This window comes from Watersipora subatra, chromosome 1 (assembly GCF_963576615.1).
Source record: "Watersipora subatra chromosome 1, tzWatSuba1.1, whole genome shotgun sequence".
Lineage (NCBI taxonomy): Eukaryota > Metazoa > Bryozoa > Gymnolaemata > Cheilostomatida > Watersiporidae > Watersipora > Watersipora subatra.
Window position 1 is genome coordinate 14647391 of NC_088708.1, and position 21766 is coordinate 14669156.

At 35.7% G+C, this 21766-nt stretch overlaps 1 protein-coding gene across 1 annotated transcript; it reads left to right on the forward strand.

Annotated features, from left to right (window-relative positions):
- The first annotated feature begins 14315 nt into the window (after positions 1-14315).
- On the forward strand, positions 14316-21756 carry LOC137403772 (uncharacterized). The gene is made up of 5 exons (XM_068089812.1): positions 14316-14753; positions 15775-15917; positions 17313-17397; positions 20941-21112; positions 21527-21756. The coding sequence occupies exons 1-5, from the start codon at positions 14503-14505 to the stop codon at positions 21734-21736; spliced, it is 861 nt and encodes a 286-aa protein (XP_067945913.1). The 5' UTR covers positions 14316-14502; the 3' UTR covers positions 21737-21756.
- Positions 21757-21766: the final 10 nt, after the last annotated feature.

Genomic DNA, 21766 nt, shown 5'->3' on the forward strand with positions numbered 1-21766 from the left:
ATGTTGGGTTTCTATTGTTGCTGAACTTATTAGTACTATACAGGGGCTCTAAGTGTAGCAAGAATTAATTCCAATTTTTATGTAGTTTCTGAATAATGACTGTTTCACTTTTTACTCTTGTTGCCCTTAGGCACCACAGATAGTTTGTTTACTGTAAGCATTGGACTTGTGTTTCCTTGTCAAAAGAATTAGTATTTAGCAAAGGGATCATAATGACCCTGCTAAGCTTCAGGTATTCATTTTGCCAGAAATAGACATTAATCCTGATAAATTTATGGTCACTACTCGCCAGTTTTCCAGCATACGCCAATTACCTCTTGGTAGTCGATCATTTTTGCTATTCTGAAATACATCACCTTTCTGCGGTCATGTCTTCACTGCAAGAACTGTCCTGCTGAGAACTGTAGCTCTCTAATTTTGCCATAGAACTGTCCATTTTCTAATGCTTATGCTCCCAATTGTTTCATTGTCTTATTTAGCAGGTTTACTATCTCTTAGTTGTTCAGCATTACTTGTATGACTCTAGGTTGGTATGTGAGACTTGCTGTGATTTGTAATCATAGACTCGATTGGCATGGGGGCATACATTGGCATACAGAGGAATACATTGTCAGTTTCTAAGCAGAACTTTTAGTTATCGAGAAAAGGCTGAGTAGTTTTTTTCGCTACCTGCAAAAACACGCCGATTGTATCAGTTGCAAAATTACGCCGGTGTGTAGTGGTGTATATTTGTTAGGTGTAATACATGCGCATGTAGACATTATTCATTTCTCTTGGTACTCCACTCTGAGAACTTTCATAGCAAGTATTGACCACTAGTAGGGTCTGATTGATCAGCACTATCTATCATTGTACATTTTTTTACAATGATGTTTAGCTCAATATTAATGGTTTTCATGTTTTATGAAATTGAAACAACTATTTATTTGTGTGCATGATTATCAACCTTTGTGTTTTCTGAACACTACATATACTTACCTTTTTCCAAGATAATTTTTATTCTTTTAGTTAACAGGATGTAGAAACAGTCATGACACGAAAATTTGTATGTACCTCGAGACCATATCAGAAACATCTTCAACATTTTTTGAACTCATGTTTGAAATTCGGAATTGTTTGTAAATTTTATCAATCCTTTAAAGATGACTCTACTATAACATAATGTCTGAAGTTTCTGTCTTCACTTTTAAACAGGCTATCTTCATAAGTAAGCGTTAAATCAACTGTAGGCCACTCTGTTGAGTGAGTCTTATAAAACACAACGAGCTTGTACGGGGCACTACTTGAAATATAAGTAACATCTATTGAGTATTACTGTACATCAGTTTAGGAAACCAGGTCTTAGTCCTTGCTTTCATATTTGATTTTCTGTTTTTCAACTGAACCTTTATGTTAGATTCATCTTTGGAGTAATTCTTTTTTTTAGTTCATAGAATATAGTTTGTAAAATATAGTTTTTTTTGTAAAAACATGAAGCTTTATTAAACAAGTATTTCAACAATGAAATTTTCTATTCTCTGATCACTTCATTATAGATGTTATGAGATTATTGGATTATGGCTACATGAACCGCTCTGTTAACACTAGCTATGTTATGCTGCAAAGTTTTAAGTTTGTAATCAACAGAATTCAGCCGATTAGAATCGTTAGTCTTTTTGTAACCAATTGACGACTGTGACAGTCTCAACAAGCTATTTGGTGACGCTTACGAAATGTTAGTCGAAGTTCCTCAATGCTTCAATCAGTCGAGATTTATTTTTGGAAAAAATGTTCCGTACAGTAACAAAGCATTGATAAGATAATAATAATTACAGAAAGATAATGTGAAACAAACAGCTTAGAAACTAAGGCCAGCATTTTATAAACAACTCAGGAGTATGCATAGGCCACCAACTGACTTCTTGAGAGTATAAATGGGTATGTCACAAAATTTATCAAGCCAACTTGTTGTTTTAGGGCCACGACACCAAAAATATGACACATTGATTTGACTATATCTGGACAATATATACGATTTAGACATAACCACAACATAAGCATTCCAGTCAGGAAATGGTACTGCATCGATTAGCTATAACATTCATAGTGATATTGAAAGTGTCGAGATGGGAAACTTGACAAGATGGAGCAGGTGACAAAAACCTATATATCAGCACTTTGTACTTGCCAGTGCTAGTATTTCTAATATTGCTAATGCTACTCATGTTCATAGCCAATGAAAAAGTTTTCAATCACACGCCTTTAGGAATCTCTGTTTTAAGATAATTCCACATAATTTTATGATTTGTGTTTCCCTGATTAATTCTTAGCACTCCGTGTTTTAATCGTTTTTATCAATAATTTTAAAAGCTTTGTTTTTAAAAACTATTCTCTATTAGAAATGAAAAGCTGCAATTATCTTCACAGTTACAGCTGCTAGATTAATTGCACCTGTGTATTTCAACACCACCTTTCTGCCACTTATAAAACATGCCCAACTGTTAGTTTTTTGTTAGTTTGACAGTCTCCTTCCCCTTGCTTAAAGGTTGACTTGCAACAAAATTCACATTACAGTTATTTGGTATCAAAAGATTCACCATGCCTTACTCTGTTGTGTTGTAGGTGTAAAATATGTGGAAATGTGATAAAAAGCTCTCAAAATCGAACAGTTAATGGCCGCCATCACAAAACCCCCGTAGATTAGAAGCTCTTTTCAAAACGACTCAAATGCGACGTAGATGAACGAGATGTCTTATGTTTACACTTTCATTCAACCTCATTCGTCGAAATATTTTCACAAATATACTTCACGCATTCAATAAAACCATGTCTATTGTTCTTACGCGTCTATTTCATCGTCATTGTAATGCTGTCACTTTGAGCACTGATATTTTAAAACCTACCGTGAAAATTCGTTTAATTTTTTAATATTAGCTCGAAGGAGTACATGTACATATCATTGTTAAATAAACAGGATGAGCCTGTTGGTCACCTGTGATAATCAAAAAATGATGCAGAAGTTATTAGTGCTGTTTGGCAGGAAGTATGGGTCACATGATCAGATTACGACTAGACAATTAGACCAAGCCGAAACCGAACTGTAAAGTAGCGAGCATCTATATTTGATACGGGGTCTGCGGTAAAACCCGAAGTGTTTGTCATAAACTGGTGCTATGAGAAGTTTTATATTGAGCCTTTTATTGGCCTTTCAATTCGTGTGAGAACATCACGTGTCAAAACAATAACCAAATGGAATGACTACGTCAGAGAAATAAACTGATTCCGATCTACGGCAGTTTCGTGATGGCGGCAATTAACTGTTCGTTTTTGAGCTTTTTAGAGCTTGTCATCAATTTCCATATATTTTGCACCTATAACACAACAGAGTAAGGCATGGGGAATTTTTTGATACCAAATAACTGTAATGTGAATTTTGTTGCAAGTCAACCTTTAAATAACAAATACAGATTTGACAATTCCACTACCACTGATACAAATATTTTTTAATATAAAGCATAAGTAGGCAAAGTAATTTTTACCAAAAAACCGTCGTTTAGGTGAAAAAGTTTTCTATGATTATTGCTTATTAAATAAATTTGGTATCAGTGGAATAATTGCCTTTATATGGATTAACATTAAAAATCATCTTAGATTGTTTTAATCGTAAATAGAATGAGTAACTCAAGAGTTGATGGTTATGTACTTTATTTGCACCGGTCATTTAAAGGTTGACTTGCAACAATATTTACATTACAGTTGTTTGGTATTAAAAGGTTCACCATGTCTTACTCTGTTGTGTTGTAGGTGCAAAATATGTGGAAATGTGATTACAAGCTCTGAAAGCTCAAAAATGAACCGTTGAAAAAAAACGGCCGTAGGTTGGAATCCCTCTATTTTGATGATGTACTCAACATGATTATTTTTTTGACACGTGATGTTATCACGTGAAATGAAAGACCAATAAAAGGCTCGATATAAAATGTCTCGTAGCACTAGTTTATGACAAACACTTCGGGTTCTACCGGAAAGCCCTTATCAAATATGCAGATGTAGATGCTCGTTATTTTACAGTTTCGCTTTAGCTTCGTCTAATCATCTAGTCTTAATCTGATCATGTGACCCATATTATATGTGCCATAGCCCTAAGATTCTGCTTCATAAATCTTAATTGTCTAAGAAAATAAAGTTTTATCAAGTCTTTTATTGCAAAAAGAAATTCATTATATCAAAGTTATGTTAGTAGAAAACTTACTGTATATCTTAGCATATAAGCCTATCTTGCATATAAGCCACCTTAGAAAAACAGCCCTGAAATCAGGTAATTTATAAGAAGTCGAATATCAGCCGACCCTATACATCATAACACACAGTACGTATCTATTAAAGCGAGTTACAGAAAATTGGTTTTTGCAGGCTTAGTACACAACGTTTCTGATTGGTACATTGTCGTATAATTAGCGTATCGTGTCTTTGCTTAATCGAAAGGAAACAATCATCTGTTTGCACTGAGCCAATCAAAAACATGTTTGCATTTCACATTGACCTTAGTTTCACTTTTTAAAAGCACATTTTTATAACTATTCTTCGCGATGATCAGAAGCATTACAGCTACATTGATTTCACAAATTGTACTTCAATAGACTTCTGATAATTATCTATTGGGCAATAGTAAAGTGGCTACGAGTATTTATTTTTAACAATAATAGTAATGCTTTAAGCTATAGTGATAGTGGTAACTCGTCTGACTCGGAACACCACGTTTGTATGAAAAGGACAAAAGAATTTGAACACATTCGGCAACATGTTTGTGGCCTTTTTAAGGCATTGGATGATGTACAATTTTCTAATAACCAATTTGGTCACGTGTTATGAAAACTTATATGCACCAATGTCAAATATTTAGTTTAACGATTATTTGTTTCCTTGAAAATTTTATTTGGTAGCGAAAGAGCTAATAATAGTAGTGACCATTATTGTTATGTTTTACTTTTAGTAATAAAGTTGATTTAATAAAGGTTCTAGTTGTAGTTAATAAAATTAAGTTAGCATTTTTGTTTGCTTTCAATCAGTTACACGCGTATAAGTCGTATCCCAAGTTTTCTAAAAGATTTTTGCGTTCTAGAATTGGTTTATATGTGTGGATATATTTTTTGCACTGATTGAAAAGAATTACTTGGAAATGCTTCGAATCCATAACAGGTTGAATCGTCTGACCTCCACAGAATTTCACATATTCTTGCTTGTTGGTAAGTCTTTTGCTTCTTCCTTTGTCATAGCGTTTGTGAGCTGAAATTTAATCCGCTGCCAAATATTCTAAATGCACATTTTCTGTGTTAGGAGTTGTCTTCTCTATATTCTGAAACAACTGGTCCGTTGTAGCAGTGGTTACAGGTACAGCCAGTAATGATAATTTTTGACTGATTAGTAAGTAATAGTTATGTTCAGCTTGTGATACCTGCAAATTCTGTGTCTGATTAATTTTTGTACAGTATCAGCCCAGTTAATAGTGTGTTCTATTTAAGATATGACAAAGGTTGTCTCCTCTTGAAGCTGATAGTTCCTAGGTAATTTATTATTGAACTTAAAATAGAGAAAGCAGTGTTCTTCATGGCATAGATAAAGCTATGGGTAAAGAAATGTTTCAAATAGATATTAATAAATTCATTTAGCCATCATGCAGGCTCTGTATCAAAGATATTCCAGCTGTCATCACAGGCTCTAGTACTCTAGTTGTCGATGGCAGCTCATGATTCCTGTATACAGTTCAACAAATACACATATGAATTTATCAATTCTAATGAAAAGTTTTCTAATGATCATTAGATGGGCTATAATCCTAGCTGTATGACCACCAATGAGCGACTGTTCAACAATAATAATGTTTTTAAATGTGTGTTAGGGGGTAAATAGGGGGTAGCTACAAACCCAACCTATTACAGACTGTCTAAAATACACTAGAGGCTTTATCTCTGATTTGTAGAGAGACCACTATATGATGACCGCTGGAAACAAAACATTGATGCAAAAGTCCTTGGACTAATTCCTGTTGTAAAATTGAGAACTGAGAAATTTGTAAATAAGTATTTGAGTAGCTTATGTTAGAAAATAATTCTAAACCGTATCATTTTTATGTAAGATCTGTCAGCTGTTTGTAACTAATTTACAAATGGTTGACTGCCAAAGCAGTCATCCAAATTACCAAGCTTTAAGTGATTATTACTTTGTGTTGACTCAATAATTTTTAATTCATTTGTAGGCTGTTTACATCATAAATTTTAATACTTGTTTTTTTATATAACTAGGGCTCTTATGTTCCTAATTAGTTCTGTGATCCTTGTTCTAGTTGATTAGCATACCTTCGACATCTCAATGCACTTCTGTATCCTAAGGATTTACTGCGGTCACACTTACATTTATCAACTAAAAATCATTTCACGGTGGATTGCTGTTATAATGTATCATGGCTGATATAATAATAATTATGTATTTTATTATGAACTAACATTGTATATGTAAATGTTTCTGAAAGTCCTGTTCAAGCTATGTAGATATCTGGTTGGACAGTATCTTTGTCATCGCTGTCATGGATCTCTTTTTCCCACATACCGATCTGAGAATGCTCGCCCGCAGTAGCACGCGTTGGCATTCCAACATTTTGGGCACTCGATGTTGTTGAGGTTCATGGTGCAAGCACCACTGCTAATATTTTCACAGACAATGCTGTAGTTGCACTGGCATATTCTGCAGCTCCGTACAACCCCAAGAATTGCTGACCCTTGTGTTACACTCTGGCACCTATAGGACCGGCAATTGTGTTGGAAAGTCAGAGCTGCGGAAGATGCGGCTTGCATAGGTGCTGCCATGATACCGGCCACTGGTAGTCTGCTCATTAGAGGCATAAGGTAATGCTCTCCGGGTATTTGATGGAGGCTTGCTGGAATAGTGCCAATTCTAAAACCATGGTTCTCTTGCAAAGACAATTTCCGTGATACCATTGAGCGATAGGTTGACCTTGCATTTCGTTTTGGGTAACCAATTCTTTGTTTTTTGATTAAATTTGCGTTTTTCCACAAGTATTGAGATTTGTGTTGCTTTGCTTCTCTCTCGTCCTGTGTTTCTTCCGCAAATGTAACCATTCTTTTTAAACACTTGCGTTTGGCTGCCTGTTCGGGAGGTTGAGCTATGGCTGAACCTGTACTCACCTCATTAGATGTTTTAGCTGTGGACTGGCTTGCTATGACACAGCATTTAGGAATCACCGAATCGTCTTGTCTCTCTTCATCAGCTACAACATCAGGAAGCTTTACTAATGACACGTGCGGCTGTGGGGTTGATGCCGGTGTGTAATTGGCTTGTCTTGTTGAAGCAGTTGCACAGCTACTAGGTTGGCACCCTGATGATTCCGTTTCCTCGATGCTCTTTGTTTCTTTGGTTACCTTAGCATTAGATCCCAACTTTCGTCGTCTAGTAGTGGCTGGTTTTTTGAGGATTCTATTTGCACCTCCTGTTATCTCTTTGCTGTCAGTTTGTTGCATTTCTACAGTCTGATAGGCGGAAGATATGTGGTGGATGACATCCTGTTTCCTTTTCTCCTTAGGTTCGCTTCTAGAAAGTAATATATTAAGAATGATCCCAACTGAAAATTCGAATGTGGCTCTCAGCTAGATTCAATATTGTTATTCAACAATCGTTTACTAACAATACCTCCAAGTATGTACTTTGCATTGTTGGCCCTGAGAATATGATAGTCAAACATTGTTCAAATAATTCTGCTAAGTTACTATGTATGTTTCATAATAACCAGAACTCAAAAAACTCACAAGATTTCCTATTTCAGTTCTTACTCATGGAAGGTAGTATAGAGATTTAGTAACAGTTTAACTAGTTGTTGAACACAATTTCCGAGTATCTATTCATACCTGTTGTTACTGAGTGGTGCTGCTACAACTGAGCTAACACTAGGGGCGGTAAATGTAGAAGTGACGGAGTGGGTGATGGCTGAACCACTCCAAGGGCCTGTCGAGCTTGATGACACATGTCGTTGATGATTATGACAGCGGTTTCGTACATGAGCCATAGGTATAGTTGGAGAAGAGTGGATTATTCGTGGAGGGTGGTTTACCATTCCATTTCGATATTGGGCAGCATGATGAGAATACGGATTTGATCGTATCTTCTGATACTCCGCTATCGATTGCTGCAGAAGGTTGTTGACAAATATAGCCCCGAGTATGCTCTCTTCAGATTGGTGCTCTGAAAAATGCTTACTGAAGTTTGAAGAAGTTGGTTCGTGGCCATTTTTGTTTCGATTGCAAAGTAGCGGTTGTGAAACTGGTACTAGAGGTGGCTTGGTGAGATTTAAGGCAGATATGTTATTTGATGGCTTGTTTGGAAATTGTGGCAATCGAGTTCCGATGTGTAACGCAACTGCCATGTTTTTAGTGAATTCAATATTGTCCTTTTGTTTTTTAGCTCTCTCTATTGCAGTCGCGCACAAGTGAACACCCAGAGGCTTTTTCCCAACACCGTTGCATATATGTTTTCCTCTTACTAATGATACACTGCTTTGTTTTTCTTGTTGCGGCTGCATTCTAATGAATGTATGCTTATGTCCAGCTAAATGCAGCGATGTCATTTCTGGTTCCTCGCCCTTTGTTAAATCTATCGTTTCTTTGTCGGCCAGTAACAATGGTAATATATCTTTTCTCACTTTATCACTAGCCTGATGGTTTCTGGTAGTTTCCTTCACAGCACTCCCATCACGACTATGTGTTGAACCAATATTATCCATTTTTTAATCCAATAATCTTTGTTTTGATCACGAGTAGTCCACAAAAATATTCCAAACGCTTACCAGTACCACCAGCATTCACTTTAAGTAATTTCGTTAAGCTCTGCATTATATTGTTCATGATGTCATAGTTGCTTGTGAGGTAACAATCAATTATAATAACTATACCTATTACTTAAGAAGCTACTTGTTTTATGAAATGGAAAAGCAACTTCATCACCATACAAACACAACAAAAACAAAATTGGTCAAACAAATATGTCTCCTTGAGCTGTTAGCAATGAAACAGCATTTTTCAATATTCGGGTATTTATTATGCTTCAACAAACACTGAAATGATGGTATGAAGTGAAATTAAATTTTTTGTCTCAACTCAATATAAAAGTTTCTCATATTCTTCACAACATGATAACATTTTAGCAGAATGCAAACAAGAGGCTCGACTTTCGAGGATAAAAAAGTATTACACACACATAGATTACTACAAAAATTGTTATGAAATTGTTTCAAAACTTTTCAAATTTAGTTCCATCTCCATTTCTATATTAACTTCATATCCATTGGACAACAACTGTTTGGCTCTTCCCAAAAATATTCGCAGATTTCAATAAAACAGCAAATAATAAAAATCATACGTAAATCTGAGGAAAGTTCTCAAATTTTTTCAACAATTTTTTACCATTTCCTGTTTTATTTTAATCTAAATATATACGCATTCGAGGGAGCAAAATTGTTGTCGTCTAATGACAGTGAGGTCGACATAGAAATGTAACCGTGGAACTGATAAATTTGGAATACTTTCAAGAGCTAATAAACTGCAAGTTTCTTAAACGATCTATTTTTTAAAAACTGTAAACTGCCTGCTGTCTAACCTGTCTCAACGTCCCTGGCACGCTGTTTAACTTGTATTAATAAATATCTTTAATCGCAATTTTTTGTCTGCTTGTGTTTGCTTCATCACTCTGCTGTCCTACCAAGAAAATGATAACATCAGTTGGTGGAAATAATATAAAAATATGTAGGGCTGAGCTCAATAGTGTTTGTCCCATTTTCATGCTGGAAGAAAGAAATAATCAGACACTTATTGGTCTGCATAGTGAAAAGCTTTCAGTCAAGTTATGCGGTATATTCATAGGGGTTCTTTTATTCCACGTGCCGCCAGGCATTTCTCAACTGTCCAGTCTGCGCATGTATCTTCAGATTGGGCAATGATGTGCATAGGCGATGATCTTTTCAGTGTCTTATCAGAGCAGTAAAATGCATATTGACAATGAGCTCTGTAGTATCTCATCAGATCGCAGTAGAAAATGCAGGTAAGCACTGAGCTCACAGTATCTCATCAAGTTGGCAATTATATCTTTGGTATTCCATCAGATCAGTAAAAAGTAGGTAAGCAATGAGGTCTTCAATATCTCATCAGTAGAAGAGCATGTAGGCATTGAGGTCTACAGTATCTCATTTGATTAGCAGGGAAACAGGTTGGCATTGAGATCTTCAGCATTTCATTTGATCAGTAGAAACACAGGTACGCAATGGGGTCTTTGGTATCTTATCAGGTCAGTAGAACAGCAGGTTTTAGAGAGTTGAGGTTTCCCGTTTCTCATTGGATCAGTAGAAAAACAGGTGGGAAATGAGGTTTTAAAAATCTCTTTCGATCAACTTGGAGTTTCCTTTCAAATGAAAGCTGCTCAGGTATTGATTTTAACAGCTATTTCCCTCTCCTATAAGCCTGCTGCCAAAGGCTTGTTCAACTTCACTGCCATCCATGTACAAATTTAGCTATTGGCCTAGGGCCAGCCATCTCACTGAAAATTGTCGATATTGCTTCATGATATGTATACAACATTTTTTCAATTTCAAACTCCATCTAGAACACTTTTTGTAACATATTTTATTTTGCCAACATTTTAACTAACACTGCTATGCAAAAAATTCAATGTATCTATACTTTGTGTGATGATAAAGCCATGTGAAGCGATCGCTATGAAGCTAAGACGATCCTCCACAATGTTACTTACTCTTACAAAACTATTACTTTCACCACTATCAGAGTATCTGTTGCTACTTTAATTATTTGTATAATCACAAAAATCTAAATCTGAATAAGCTATAACATCATCAACATAAGTAATTACCTGTTTTCTGACTTCTGGTACTTAATGAATTCACAAAAAAATTGTTTGTTTTTAGGTCAGTAGTTCTCAAACAAAAGTTTAAAATTGCTTCATTATTTTAGGCGAATTTTATTAAGATATCCTCGGACAACGTTGTCAATATCTTGAAAGTCCTAAAACCGTGGGTTATGTTGCTAATGAATAATAAAATAAAGTTACTACACAATTGCTGGGAAAGTCGCAATTATGCGTCTATGGCACTCAACCCTAGAAAACGCATAAATGTGTCTTTGGCACGAAAGGGTTAATATGCTGGGAAGTGAGAGAATCCTACCTGAACACAATTAGTTTCACGCTTTTTCATAAACTCAAAGAGTTGGCGACTTTCATGCTTTCTACTCTGCCATGTCGACACGCCGAGTCTATAGTCAGTGAACAAAGTGCAGCTCTGATCTTGGTTACGATGAAAAACGAATACATATACTGAAATTTAACTCTTTTTAGAGTTTGTGTATAACAATGGCTGATGTTATTACAAAAGGTTGTCAAAATATCTACTTGGTAGGAAGTGAAGCAACTCTAGCACGTTGATGGTTATTGCTGTTATAATTGACTATCAATAACCATAGATATTTTATCCCTTTCAATTTACGCTAATATGTAGGTTAGGCATGACCTGCAATTACAAAGCATCACCTTTTGCAACAAGATATCATTGTGTATCATAGGCTAGTGTGACTAGGTCGACCAACAGCTTGGATTTGGACTGTTTTCCTGATCTACTGTGTGAGTAATTGGTGTAAATGTAAGATTATTGATCTTAATAAGCGGTAATGAACTATTATGTCAGAGAAACAAACATCTACATCTGTTAGGGTTAAACACTTCTACATCGATCACTATTTCTATGTCATTTGGTGTTTGCTTTCTCCCACTGCTTGGGCTTAAGAAAAAAATTATGACACATCATTGCAGATAAAAATAAATGCGTTAGAATGTTCTCTATGTTAGTAGTATATACAATAGTAGTTTAATGTCTGGCGTTGCTCGGATAATAAAAAAGTTTTGACTCAAAAAATTTATTTTCAATTGGCTAAGTTTCTTTACCCAATAAAATTGAGTAACTTAGACTAGTATAAATCTTTAATATAATAAGAGCTGCCCAAAAAAGATTTCTTCCTGATTTCTCGCGTGAGGTGTATTATTTCAACCAATCAGCATTAAAGATTAGCAGGTGTAATAAGTTTGTTGCGGACAATTATGTCATATTGTCACCAGTTGAAAGCGTAATGTATAGTAGAACTTTGTAGAACTTCAATGCAAAGCGAAGTTTTCGTTTCTATAATTTATTGCTATGACTGGACACACGAACAACAAACAAACGCTGAAATTTATATTCATAAATTATTGTGTGTTCTTGCTGTGTATTAAAGCACCTAAATGTGTGTTAGTTACATAGAGTATGTGTCATAATTACTTCTGTTAGGTGATTTGTGTGCTTCCCAAGTTCATGACTATATACTGTATACAATATGATGCCTAATTAAAGAATTATCTATATATGGAGTCATAGGCCAATGGAGCTGATGACAGCAGATCTCATGGCTGTCTTGGACTGGCTCACTGTACTTTGATCAACAAGTTGGTTGAGCTTTCTATCATTTTTGTGTTGTATTAATAATACTCATACCTGGAAGTCCGATGTGGGGTGAGAGGTTGTCAGGGGTGATAACTCACTGTAAAACTATTCTAAAATATGGATAGGTGGTCCCTTGGCACAGTTGGGAGAATGCAGGACTACCAAGTTGGAAGGCGCAAGTTCAAATCATGTTGAAAGTAATCTTTTTTCATAACCTTTGATTGGCTTCAGATAGACGGACACGTCTGTTTTAGTAAAGATTCCAGCTACAAAGGCAAATGAGCATTACATGTTATGATTACAGCAGCTCCATCTAAGCATATGTATTGTTGCTTTCTGAGTTTGTTGATTTGAAATGGGTGAAAGCAGACTGTTTTCTTTTCATTGGTGTTAATTTTTAACTTTATATTATCCATGAAGTAGGTGCTCTCTCAATGGTGGTACTTTCATCAGATGAGTGATTTCATGAAATGACACCTGCTGAACATTGCCAGCATGTGGTTTATATAATCATTGAATACAGCAAAAAGGCAGGAGCCGACTACTTCATCAAATTAGTATTTAGATAGTTGGATGGTCAAATATTCATGTCAGAGATTCCAAGCCAGCTAGCTTCACACTGGCTGACTAATAGCATTCTTACCAGGGCATCAAATGAGCATGCATAAATTATCTCCATGGGTTCAAGTGAGTCAGCTGAATGCTCGGGTAATAACAAAGTTTTTCTCGATTTACCGATCTGACTGTCATGAGTTGGAGTATTGTTGAAAACTATCTTTTATCATAACCTTGAAACAGATGAACAGATAGTCACTGCTCTTATTATAGTAAGATTGTATTTTTGTTTTACTTTATTCTAACAAAGTACTTTTTGCCGTTTTCGTTTTGCAAAATGGACTTTGCTGTTTAGAATAAAAGAAAACTCAACATTGAAGGGGTGCGTTCTCCGTAACTCATCGTAAAATTACCTCTATCATGGATCATGAATTGAGCAAAAATGATAAGAAAAAGAAAAAAATTGTCAATACAAACAAAAATACTACGGTTACAGTACAGTCATTAGATTAAAAAGTTAAGTTTAGTCATTTTTATTTTTGAAGGACCAAAGATGTGAGTTTGGGAAGATATTTGTATGGATCAGGCAATTTACATGTATTTTCCTCTTCCTATAACGTAAAATGTCTATAACTTAAACTTTTCCGGAAGTCTCTGCTTCGGACATCCGGTCATGCATAGTGATTACACCACTTCAATCCTCTCTTGAAATATATCGTTCAGTACCTTGATGCGTTGCACCATTTCTATGATATTATGGCAAGCAATTCTGTTTTACAGCTTGTGCACTCTGAACTTTAGTGCCAGACAAATCTTTTAAATGCTGTGGTTCAGGCTTTTTGACATCATGACTAGGAGTAGTCCCCCATGCCACTCTAGACTCTACTGATGACTCCAAATAACAGCATAGCAGCTAATTGTTCTGTTCATCACCATGCGTGACCAGAAGGTGTTACAGCATAGAGTGTAGCTGTCAATTGGCGTGCCATTATAAATCTTTTCAGCAATAAACATACATCTTTGTTATGTAGTTGTTGAAAAGACAAAATACCGTTGAATATGTAGTAAATGTGTGTCTTATCTAGCTTTAGCGTTTCTGTTAATAAAGCTCATTGCTGTAGTTTGATTGTGCTACATGCTTATAATGCATAAGAGGAGTGGCGCTGCGTGAAACCTGTCAACTATCACGTGACACCCAATAATTTCCCATTACCTGCAGATTGATGGGTAGCATTAACTAATCACTTGGTATGCCTGTGATGGTGCAAGGAGGACCCAGTTGTGAGTTGTCTACAGTACAAACAATTTTCTGAGGAAGAAACGAGCTACAATAAACAGTTGGGTAGACTGGAAGCTGTAATGTAAAAACGTCAAAGAGAGGCAGCATGGTCTTCTAACCAGTGACGTTAGTTGGACCATCAGCCATGGCACCTAATGCTCTCTTCATTGGTTTTCTGGTGGATGTATTGTTGGTGACGTGTGGAACAACAAGAACATTAGCTCCATTCTTCAAACAACAGCAAAAGCGTCTAAGCTGTGAGGATGCTACAAATTCAACTTCGTCCTGTTTAAACGATGAGATAGAGTCACTGCATTTTGCGGCAGCAGGAGTCCACGGCAGCACAACTGACACATGCAGCCCTCTAATCAACGAGCAGATGTGTCATCTATGTAGGTATGTGTTCGCTGCAGAAGTTTTGATCAGCATTGTTTAACTTTATAAAATTGATTTTTTTAATTTTTACTAATTAAAATGATTAATGATGAATATTTTTTAGTTAATAGCTTATAAATTCTTGTAAGTCATTTTTATATTCAACTGACCAGGTTTATCAATGTCCAGTACAGTCAGTAGACTTTGTAAAACTATAGAAGTAGCGCACACCTACAATGTATCTCCCTAAGATAGTATCAATAACATCAGCAATCACATTTTTCTTACAGCTCTACTTGAAAAAGCAGTGAAGCTTAAATAAGTTAACATAACAAACAGGATAATTTTACGCAAGGTCGAATCAAACTTCTTCATCGAGTTACTTTGTCCTTGCATCTAGATTCCTCCTTGTCCTTCATTGCTGCGCTCAGCCTAGTGCGGTTTCCACTTGCCTCTGATTTATTTCCTTAATGATCTTATTTGGCTCCCTTGGTGTAGCCTCTGTTATGGTTTATTTTACTTCTACCGATATAGTTCTAAACCCAAGTGCCATTTAACTGAGAAAATTGATTTTGAACCAAGTATACGCTAGTTACTCTGGTGCGACATAATTATTTGTTAAAGTGTTATCTGTTCAATGGTATATTTATGACAAGTTGGTCATTCCCGAACAGCATGTCTTACATGTATGTTTGATTCGTGTTCCACACCAGTGCTTTGAATGGGACCCCTTAGATAACTAAATTTTCTATTCAACTGTTACCTCTACAAGAATGTTTTAGCTAGCTTCATTTTGATGTTTCCAAAAAAGTGTGTATTTGATCGGCATGAGCACTGTGCTTCACTTTTACCCAACAGCAGACCTATTGAAACTGCAAAGCTGCTCTAAGTGCTGACAGCAGCAAGGGTTGAGTAGAAGGCAGCAGTACATTGAGTCTGTCATCACTGATAAGAAAGGCAATAAAAGTGCTGTTAAGCTTGTATGCAAGACCTTTGAGTAATACTTCCAAAAGTGTGCACGATTGTAAAATTATTCTCATAGGAGATTTAGGAAAAGCAAGAAGTGTTTAGGTGTTCTGCAAAGGTCCTGCACATACAGTGAGAGGCTTGAAATCTTGAAGAGTGAAAAGTTCCGCTATCTCGCAACAGTGGCCTCGTTCTGCAGCACCGAAAATGTTTTAGACGGTATGTCCTTAAATATTATTTTATAAATAATAATTTTATTTATATTATTACATTCACTTAATTTTCTGATAGCTAGGACAAAGATATCAAGTGCCGTTTTCACTTGATATAGAACTTTTGAACAGATGGTTGCACTCACTCTGTAATCACTCTTGGCTGGTTTATGAACATGATGTACAGAAATAGGCGTGAGCTCTGATTTGTAGACTGTGGAGGCTATGAGTTACTATAAGAAACTTGCAGAACTTGTAATTACCACAGAGTAATCAGTGGTGATTACTATGCAAACACAGAGTGATCACCCCTGTACACAGTGGGGATCACAGTCAGTGTACTACACAGTTATGAAATACAAGGAATTTAATTTTCTATGGAAGTCTTATTATATTTTATTACTGCATTCTGATTTTGTGCATCTTTCTGTAATATTAATTTAAATTAATAAGTACGTATTGAGTACGTTCTTATTAAATCGTTTTTACAAAGGAATAGCAAGCATACTGAAAAAGGCTCTGACACAATAACTCTATAGGTAATGTTTGAAAGGAATGATTCCGCTTTGTCAAGACTATAATGAGACAAATCAAACATTGCCCCAGGCTATTTACCAAATTAGTAAAAGAAAAGACTAGATCAATCCAGAGTTGTTTTCTCATCGACCTTTTGCCAAGCTAATGCCAGGTAGTATCTTGTAACACAACAGAAGCTTGCTGAACAATAATCTTGCATTGTTGAATGTAAAACACACCATTGTTTTTCAAAAGTATCTAATGCCTTGTGGAAAGAGCTGATGGTGTGCAGTACCCTGGCACAAATACTGAACATATACGCGAATGCATGTGTATTTAGCTTGTGAGAATGTCGAATGAGCATGTATGTTCCGACCTGATTACAGATGATTCAGTAAGCTCAAGGTCTTGAGCCCTAAATAAGTGCAATAATTATAAGACTAGAATGCAGACAGCCTAGAAAGTTATGTGATGATTTGGCATAAATCATCTGATGCCAATGCTGTGTATTGTTGAGATAGCGTTATTATGACCCTGGCAGCGGAAAATGCTCGCGTAGTTCTTCAGTCATGATTGGTCAAATTCCTTAGAAGAAATTATAATGTATTTCATTTTGTAGGAGTGTAGGGTACTAGCACCTTTTAAAAACATTCAAGGCATTTTTTTGCTAATTTTATGCAACTGTAATTAATTCTAATACAGTATTAGTCATGCCGTATCTGATTAAAGGATTTTATGTTACTGAATGTGATGAATGGCTGTAAGGAAGGACTTCCTCAGATCTAGCCTGCTTTCCATATTCCTACATGTCAGTGTGATGTCAGTTTTCCGTGCTAATATTTGTTAATGAAAAGGCAAATAAATATTGATATTATTGGTGTTGCAGAAATATATGATAACCGCCAGTGCTATAACAGCATAGCGGCCAACCTGAGGAAGTGCTTTGAACCAATGAAAGAGAGTTCTTGTAGGTATGTATATTGTCACTCCTAGAAAAGTCAGAGCTTCTGATCTATATTAGGAATAATGAGCTCAGAGTTAACCAATAAACTCTAAATGGAAAGACTGAGTCAGATACATCATATTTAAGCAGCCCAGCAAATTGAATGCATAGTGAGTGAGAAAATGTTTGCAACCTTCAAATCATACTATTTTCAGCTCTGTTATTGCATTGGTTTAATTTCCATTATCTTTGAGGTGTTAAACAACTTCATAAAAGACCAACATAGTAAATTATAAGCTAATCAGCGTGTGGGGTACAATTTCAAACCAATCTGAAATGTACCATTGAATCAGTGTGAGATGTAATATCAAACCAAACTACTGAGCACAAAGGGACAATGTCAAACTATTGAGCATGAGGTATAATGTTGAATGAATCCAAATGTGAGACGTAACGCCAAACCAATCAGCATATGACACATAATGTTGAACCAATCAGAACGAGAGATGTAATATCTAACCAATTTGCATGTGTGGTATAATGTTGAACCAATGAGTATGTGAGACACAACATTGTGCAATTGAGCATGAGGTATAAAGGTACGGCCACACGTAACGAACTATTCATTCAATCTGACCAAAATCACGAAATGAACAGAATTGTCTGAGCTGTGCATGCACACCGAATTCGTCGACGAACGCTTTTAATTGGCTAAACGAGTTATTAGCTAGCACGATTCTAGCAGCTTTTGCAATTAGTATAGTCCAAGACAGTATGGCGACACACAATAAAAGTACAAGTGCAATTCAACATAGTACATACGATGCAACTGCTTAGATTGCGCTATTGTTGGTTTTTATCGTTCGAACACTATGGCTACGATTCGTTTCTTTTTTAATAATAACAATTTTCTTTTTAGCAGCAAAAGTTCCGTGGTAGAAAGAGTTGCCATCTTTAGCGCAATCAAGTCAGTTTCATTGCATTTACTATGGTGAATTGCCGTGATATTTTTCTTACGTGTTGCTTTATGTGCTTCGAACTACGTAAATTTTAAAAGCTGTTTGAATCATGCTCGCTAACCAACAATAGCGCAACTTAAGCAGTTTTATCGTGTCTGTTATGTTGAATTGTACTCGTACTTTTATTGTGTGTCGTGGTACGTGTCTTGGACTACACCAACTGCGAAAGCTGCTAGAATCGTGCTCGCTAAAATAAAAATTGTTTAGCCAATTAAGAGTTTCGTCGACGAGTTTGGTGTGCATGCACAGCTCAGATAATACTGTGACATTCGGCCGAATAAATCTGTGAATTTCGTGAATTCGGTCAGATTCACGAATAATTCCTTACATTTGGCCATACCTTAATGCTGAACCAATCACAGTGTGAGCCTTAATATTGAACCAATCAGAAAGTGAGACATAATATTGAACCAATCAGAAAGTGAGACAATGTTGAAACAATCATAAAGTGAGACATAATATTGAACCAATCAGAAAGTGAGACATAATGTTGAAACAATCAGAAAGTGAGACATAATGTTGAAACAATCAGAAAGTGAGACATAATGGTGAAACAATCAGAAAGTGAGACATAATGGTGAAACAATCAGAAAGTGAGACATAATGTTGAAACAATCAGAAAGTGAGACATAATGTTGAAACAATCAGAAAGTGAGACATAATGGTGAAACAATCAGAAAGTGAGACATAATGGTGAAACAATCAGAAAGTGAGACATAATGTTGAAACAATCAGAAAGTGAGACATAATGTTGAACCAATCAGAAAGTGAGACATAATGTTGAAACAATCAGAAAGTGAGACATAATGTTGAACCAATCAGAAAGTGAGACATAATGTTGAAACAATCAGAAAGTGAGACATAATGTTGAAACAATCAGAAAGTGAGACATAATGTTGAAACAATCAGAAAGTGAGACATAATGGTGAAACAATCAGAAAGTGAGACATAATGTTGAAACAATCAGAAAGTGAGACATAATGTTGAAACAATCAGAAAGTGAGACATAATGTTGAAACAATCAGAAAGTGAGACATAATGGTGAAACAATCAGAAAGTGAGACATAATGTTGAAACAATCAGAAAGTGAGACATAATGTTGAAACAATCAGAAAGTGAGACATAATGGTGAAACAATCAGAAAGTGAGACATAATGTTGAACCAATCAGAAAGTGAGACATAATGTTGAACCAATCAGAAAGTGAGACATAATGTTGAAACAATCAGAAAGTGAGACATAATGTTGAAACAATCAGAAAGTGAGACATAATGTTGAAACAATCAGAAAGTGAGACATAATATTGAACCAATCAGAAAGTGAGACATAATGTTGAAACAATCATAGTGAGACATAATGTTGAAACAATCAGAAAGTGAGACATAATATTGAAACAATCAGAAAGTGAGACATAATATTGAACCAATCAGAAAGTGAGACATAATGTTGAAACAATCAGAAAGTGTGACATAATGTTGAACCAATCAGAAAGTGAGACATAATGTTGAAACAATCAGAAAGTGTGACATAATGTTGAAACAATCAGAAAGTGAGACATAATGTTGAAACAATCAGAAAGTGAGACATAATATTGAAACAATCAGAAAGTGAGACATAATGTTGAAACAATCAGAAAGTGAGACATAATGGTGAACCAATCAGAAAGTGAGACATAATGGTGAACCAATCAGAAAGTGAGACATAATGTTGAACCAATCAGAAAGTGAGACATAATGTTGAAACAATCAGAAAGTGAGACATAATGTTGAAACAATCAGAAAGTGAGACATAATGTTGAAACAATCAGAAAGTGAGACATAATGTTGAACCAACCAGCATGTGAGGTGAGATATAATGTTGAACAATTAGTATTTCCCTGTAGCTTATATTTATGCAAAACTTTAAAAACATTGATCAGGGATGAGCTCATCAACAATCTTATGAATACAATTCTAATGATAGATTGATCTCCAATGGCTTCAAAACCTGTCATCAAACTCAATAAATTGCATTCGGAACTGCATAAGCTAATCTGTTATTTTCTAATGCACAAATGATGATGAGCAGGTGATGAATGTGGTGACGAATATAAAAAAAACACATTTTTGGCAAAAAACCTTGTCGTTCATCATCGTAGATACAAAAATATTACTAAAACTCTACCGCGAGTCTTTCTTAACAATAATATAGTAATTCTATGGGTAAAGTATATTGGTGGAAAGCAAATGACTACACAAATAGCAATAGCAGTTAACCGAAGGCGCTTATCTCTATTTATTGTATGTCTGTTGTTGGCTTGTTATAGCAAATGCTAAAGTAATTTCTTGTGTGGGGCTGTTGATATTATACATTGACAAAGGCTATTTGCATTCTAATGATACAGAATTTGTGGCTTACTTATCAAGGACATAATGTTCATGACAGATCATAAAAATTGTGTAGATTCTTAGATAACTCCATAACCGTACTGGCATATACAGCCGTTTTTATCATTTATATTTTAGTTTTTGTGTCAGTGCGTTTGTCAAATGGATCACATTCAATGTCTTGCAGAGTTATCCAACGAGGATTCAAATGCGCCACTGTTATATCTGAAGCTCTCTGCGCTTCGCTTTTTACTAGTAGTGAAAAGCACAAGAAGTTATCCGCTCTTTACCTAAGGACTTTACAGCCTTCTATAGATCTGCAAAACTGCTCTGATGATTCCGAAATAGCCTTAAGCAAGGTATGGATGCTTATTTGAATTTCACAAACATAGCCATAAATATGTGACTAAACTAAGTTTTTTAGATAGCTTTGCTTGTCTACAAATTTAGCTCATTCATAACCTGATGAATGTGTTTAAAATTTTACCTGCTAAGCAATAGTCAGGAGATAAATTGACAGGCTGGCACAGTGAAAGATTTAATACTGTTTTCATTAAGGTTCTAATTACTCTACGTTATAGCTATTTCTCTGTGATAACACCACTAGGCCATGATATGCCCTCAATAACACCACTAGCCAATGATATGCCCTCAATTATAGTCTAACCTATAATTCTAACCTGAGAATGGACAGCATTAAGGTGACTTGGTACTATATCATAACATAACTTTTAATACCATATCTTATAATTACACTTACATCACTGTTGTAGATATATCCAGAATATGTCTACAGATGGTCAGTGACCAAAGCTTATCCATTGCCAGTGCGCCAGCTAACAGACAGCCTTCCCACAAATCCCAGTATAAATTTTCTCCTGTCTGCGGCCTTACCTCTAGCAATGGACCCGCTGCTCATAGCTCTATTTCTACTTGTTCAGTGCATGTTACGGTGTACTAGCCTGTCTAATAGCGTGTTTTAACACGCTGCCATGTCTCGCTCAAGCACTTCC

Excerpts from the sequence above, each read along its gene's own strand:
- LOC137403772 (XM_068089812.1), top strand. The coding sequence starts at position 14,503 with ATGGCACCTAATGCTCTCTTCATTGGTTTTCTGGTGGATGTATTGTTG. Across the intron at positions 14,754-15,774 it reads CAGATGTGTCATCTATGTAG|GAGATTTAGGAAAAGCAAGA; the intron begins GTATGTGTTCGC and ends TTATTCTCATAG. Across the intron at positions 17,398-20,940 it reads ATGAAAGAGAGTTCTTGTAG|AGTTATCCAACGAGGATTCA; the intron begins GTATGTATATTG and ends AATGTCTTGCAG.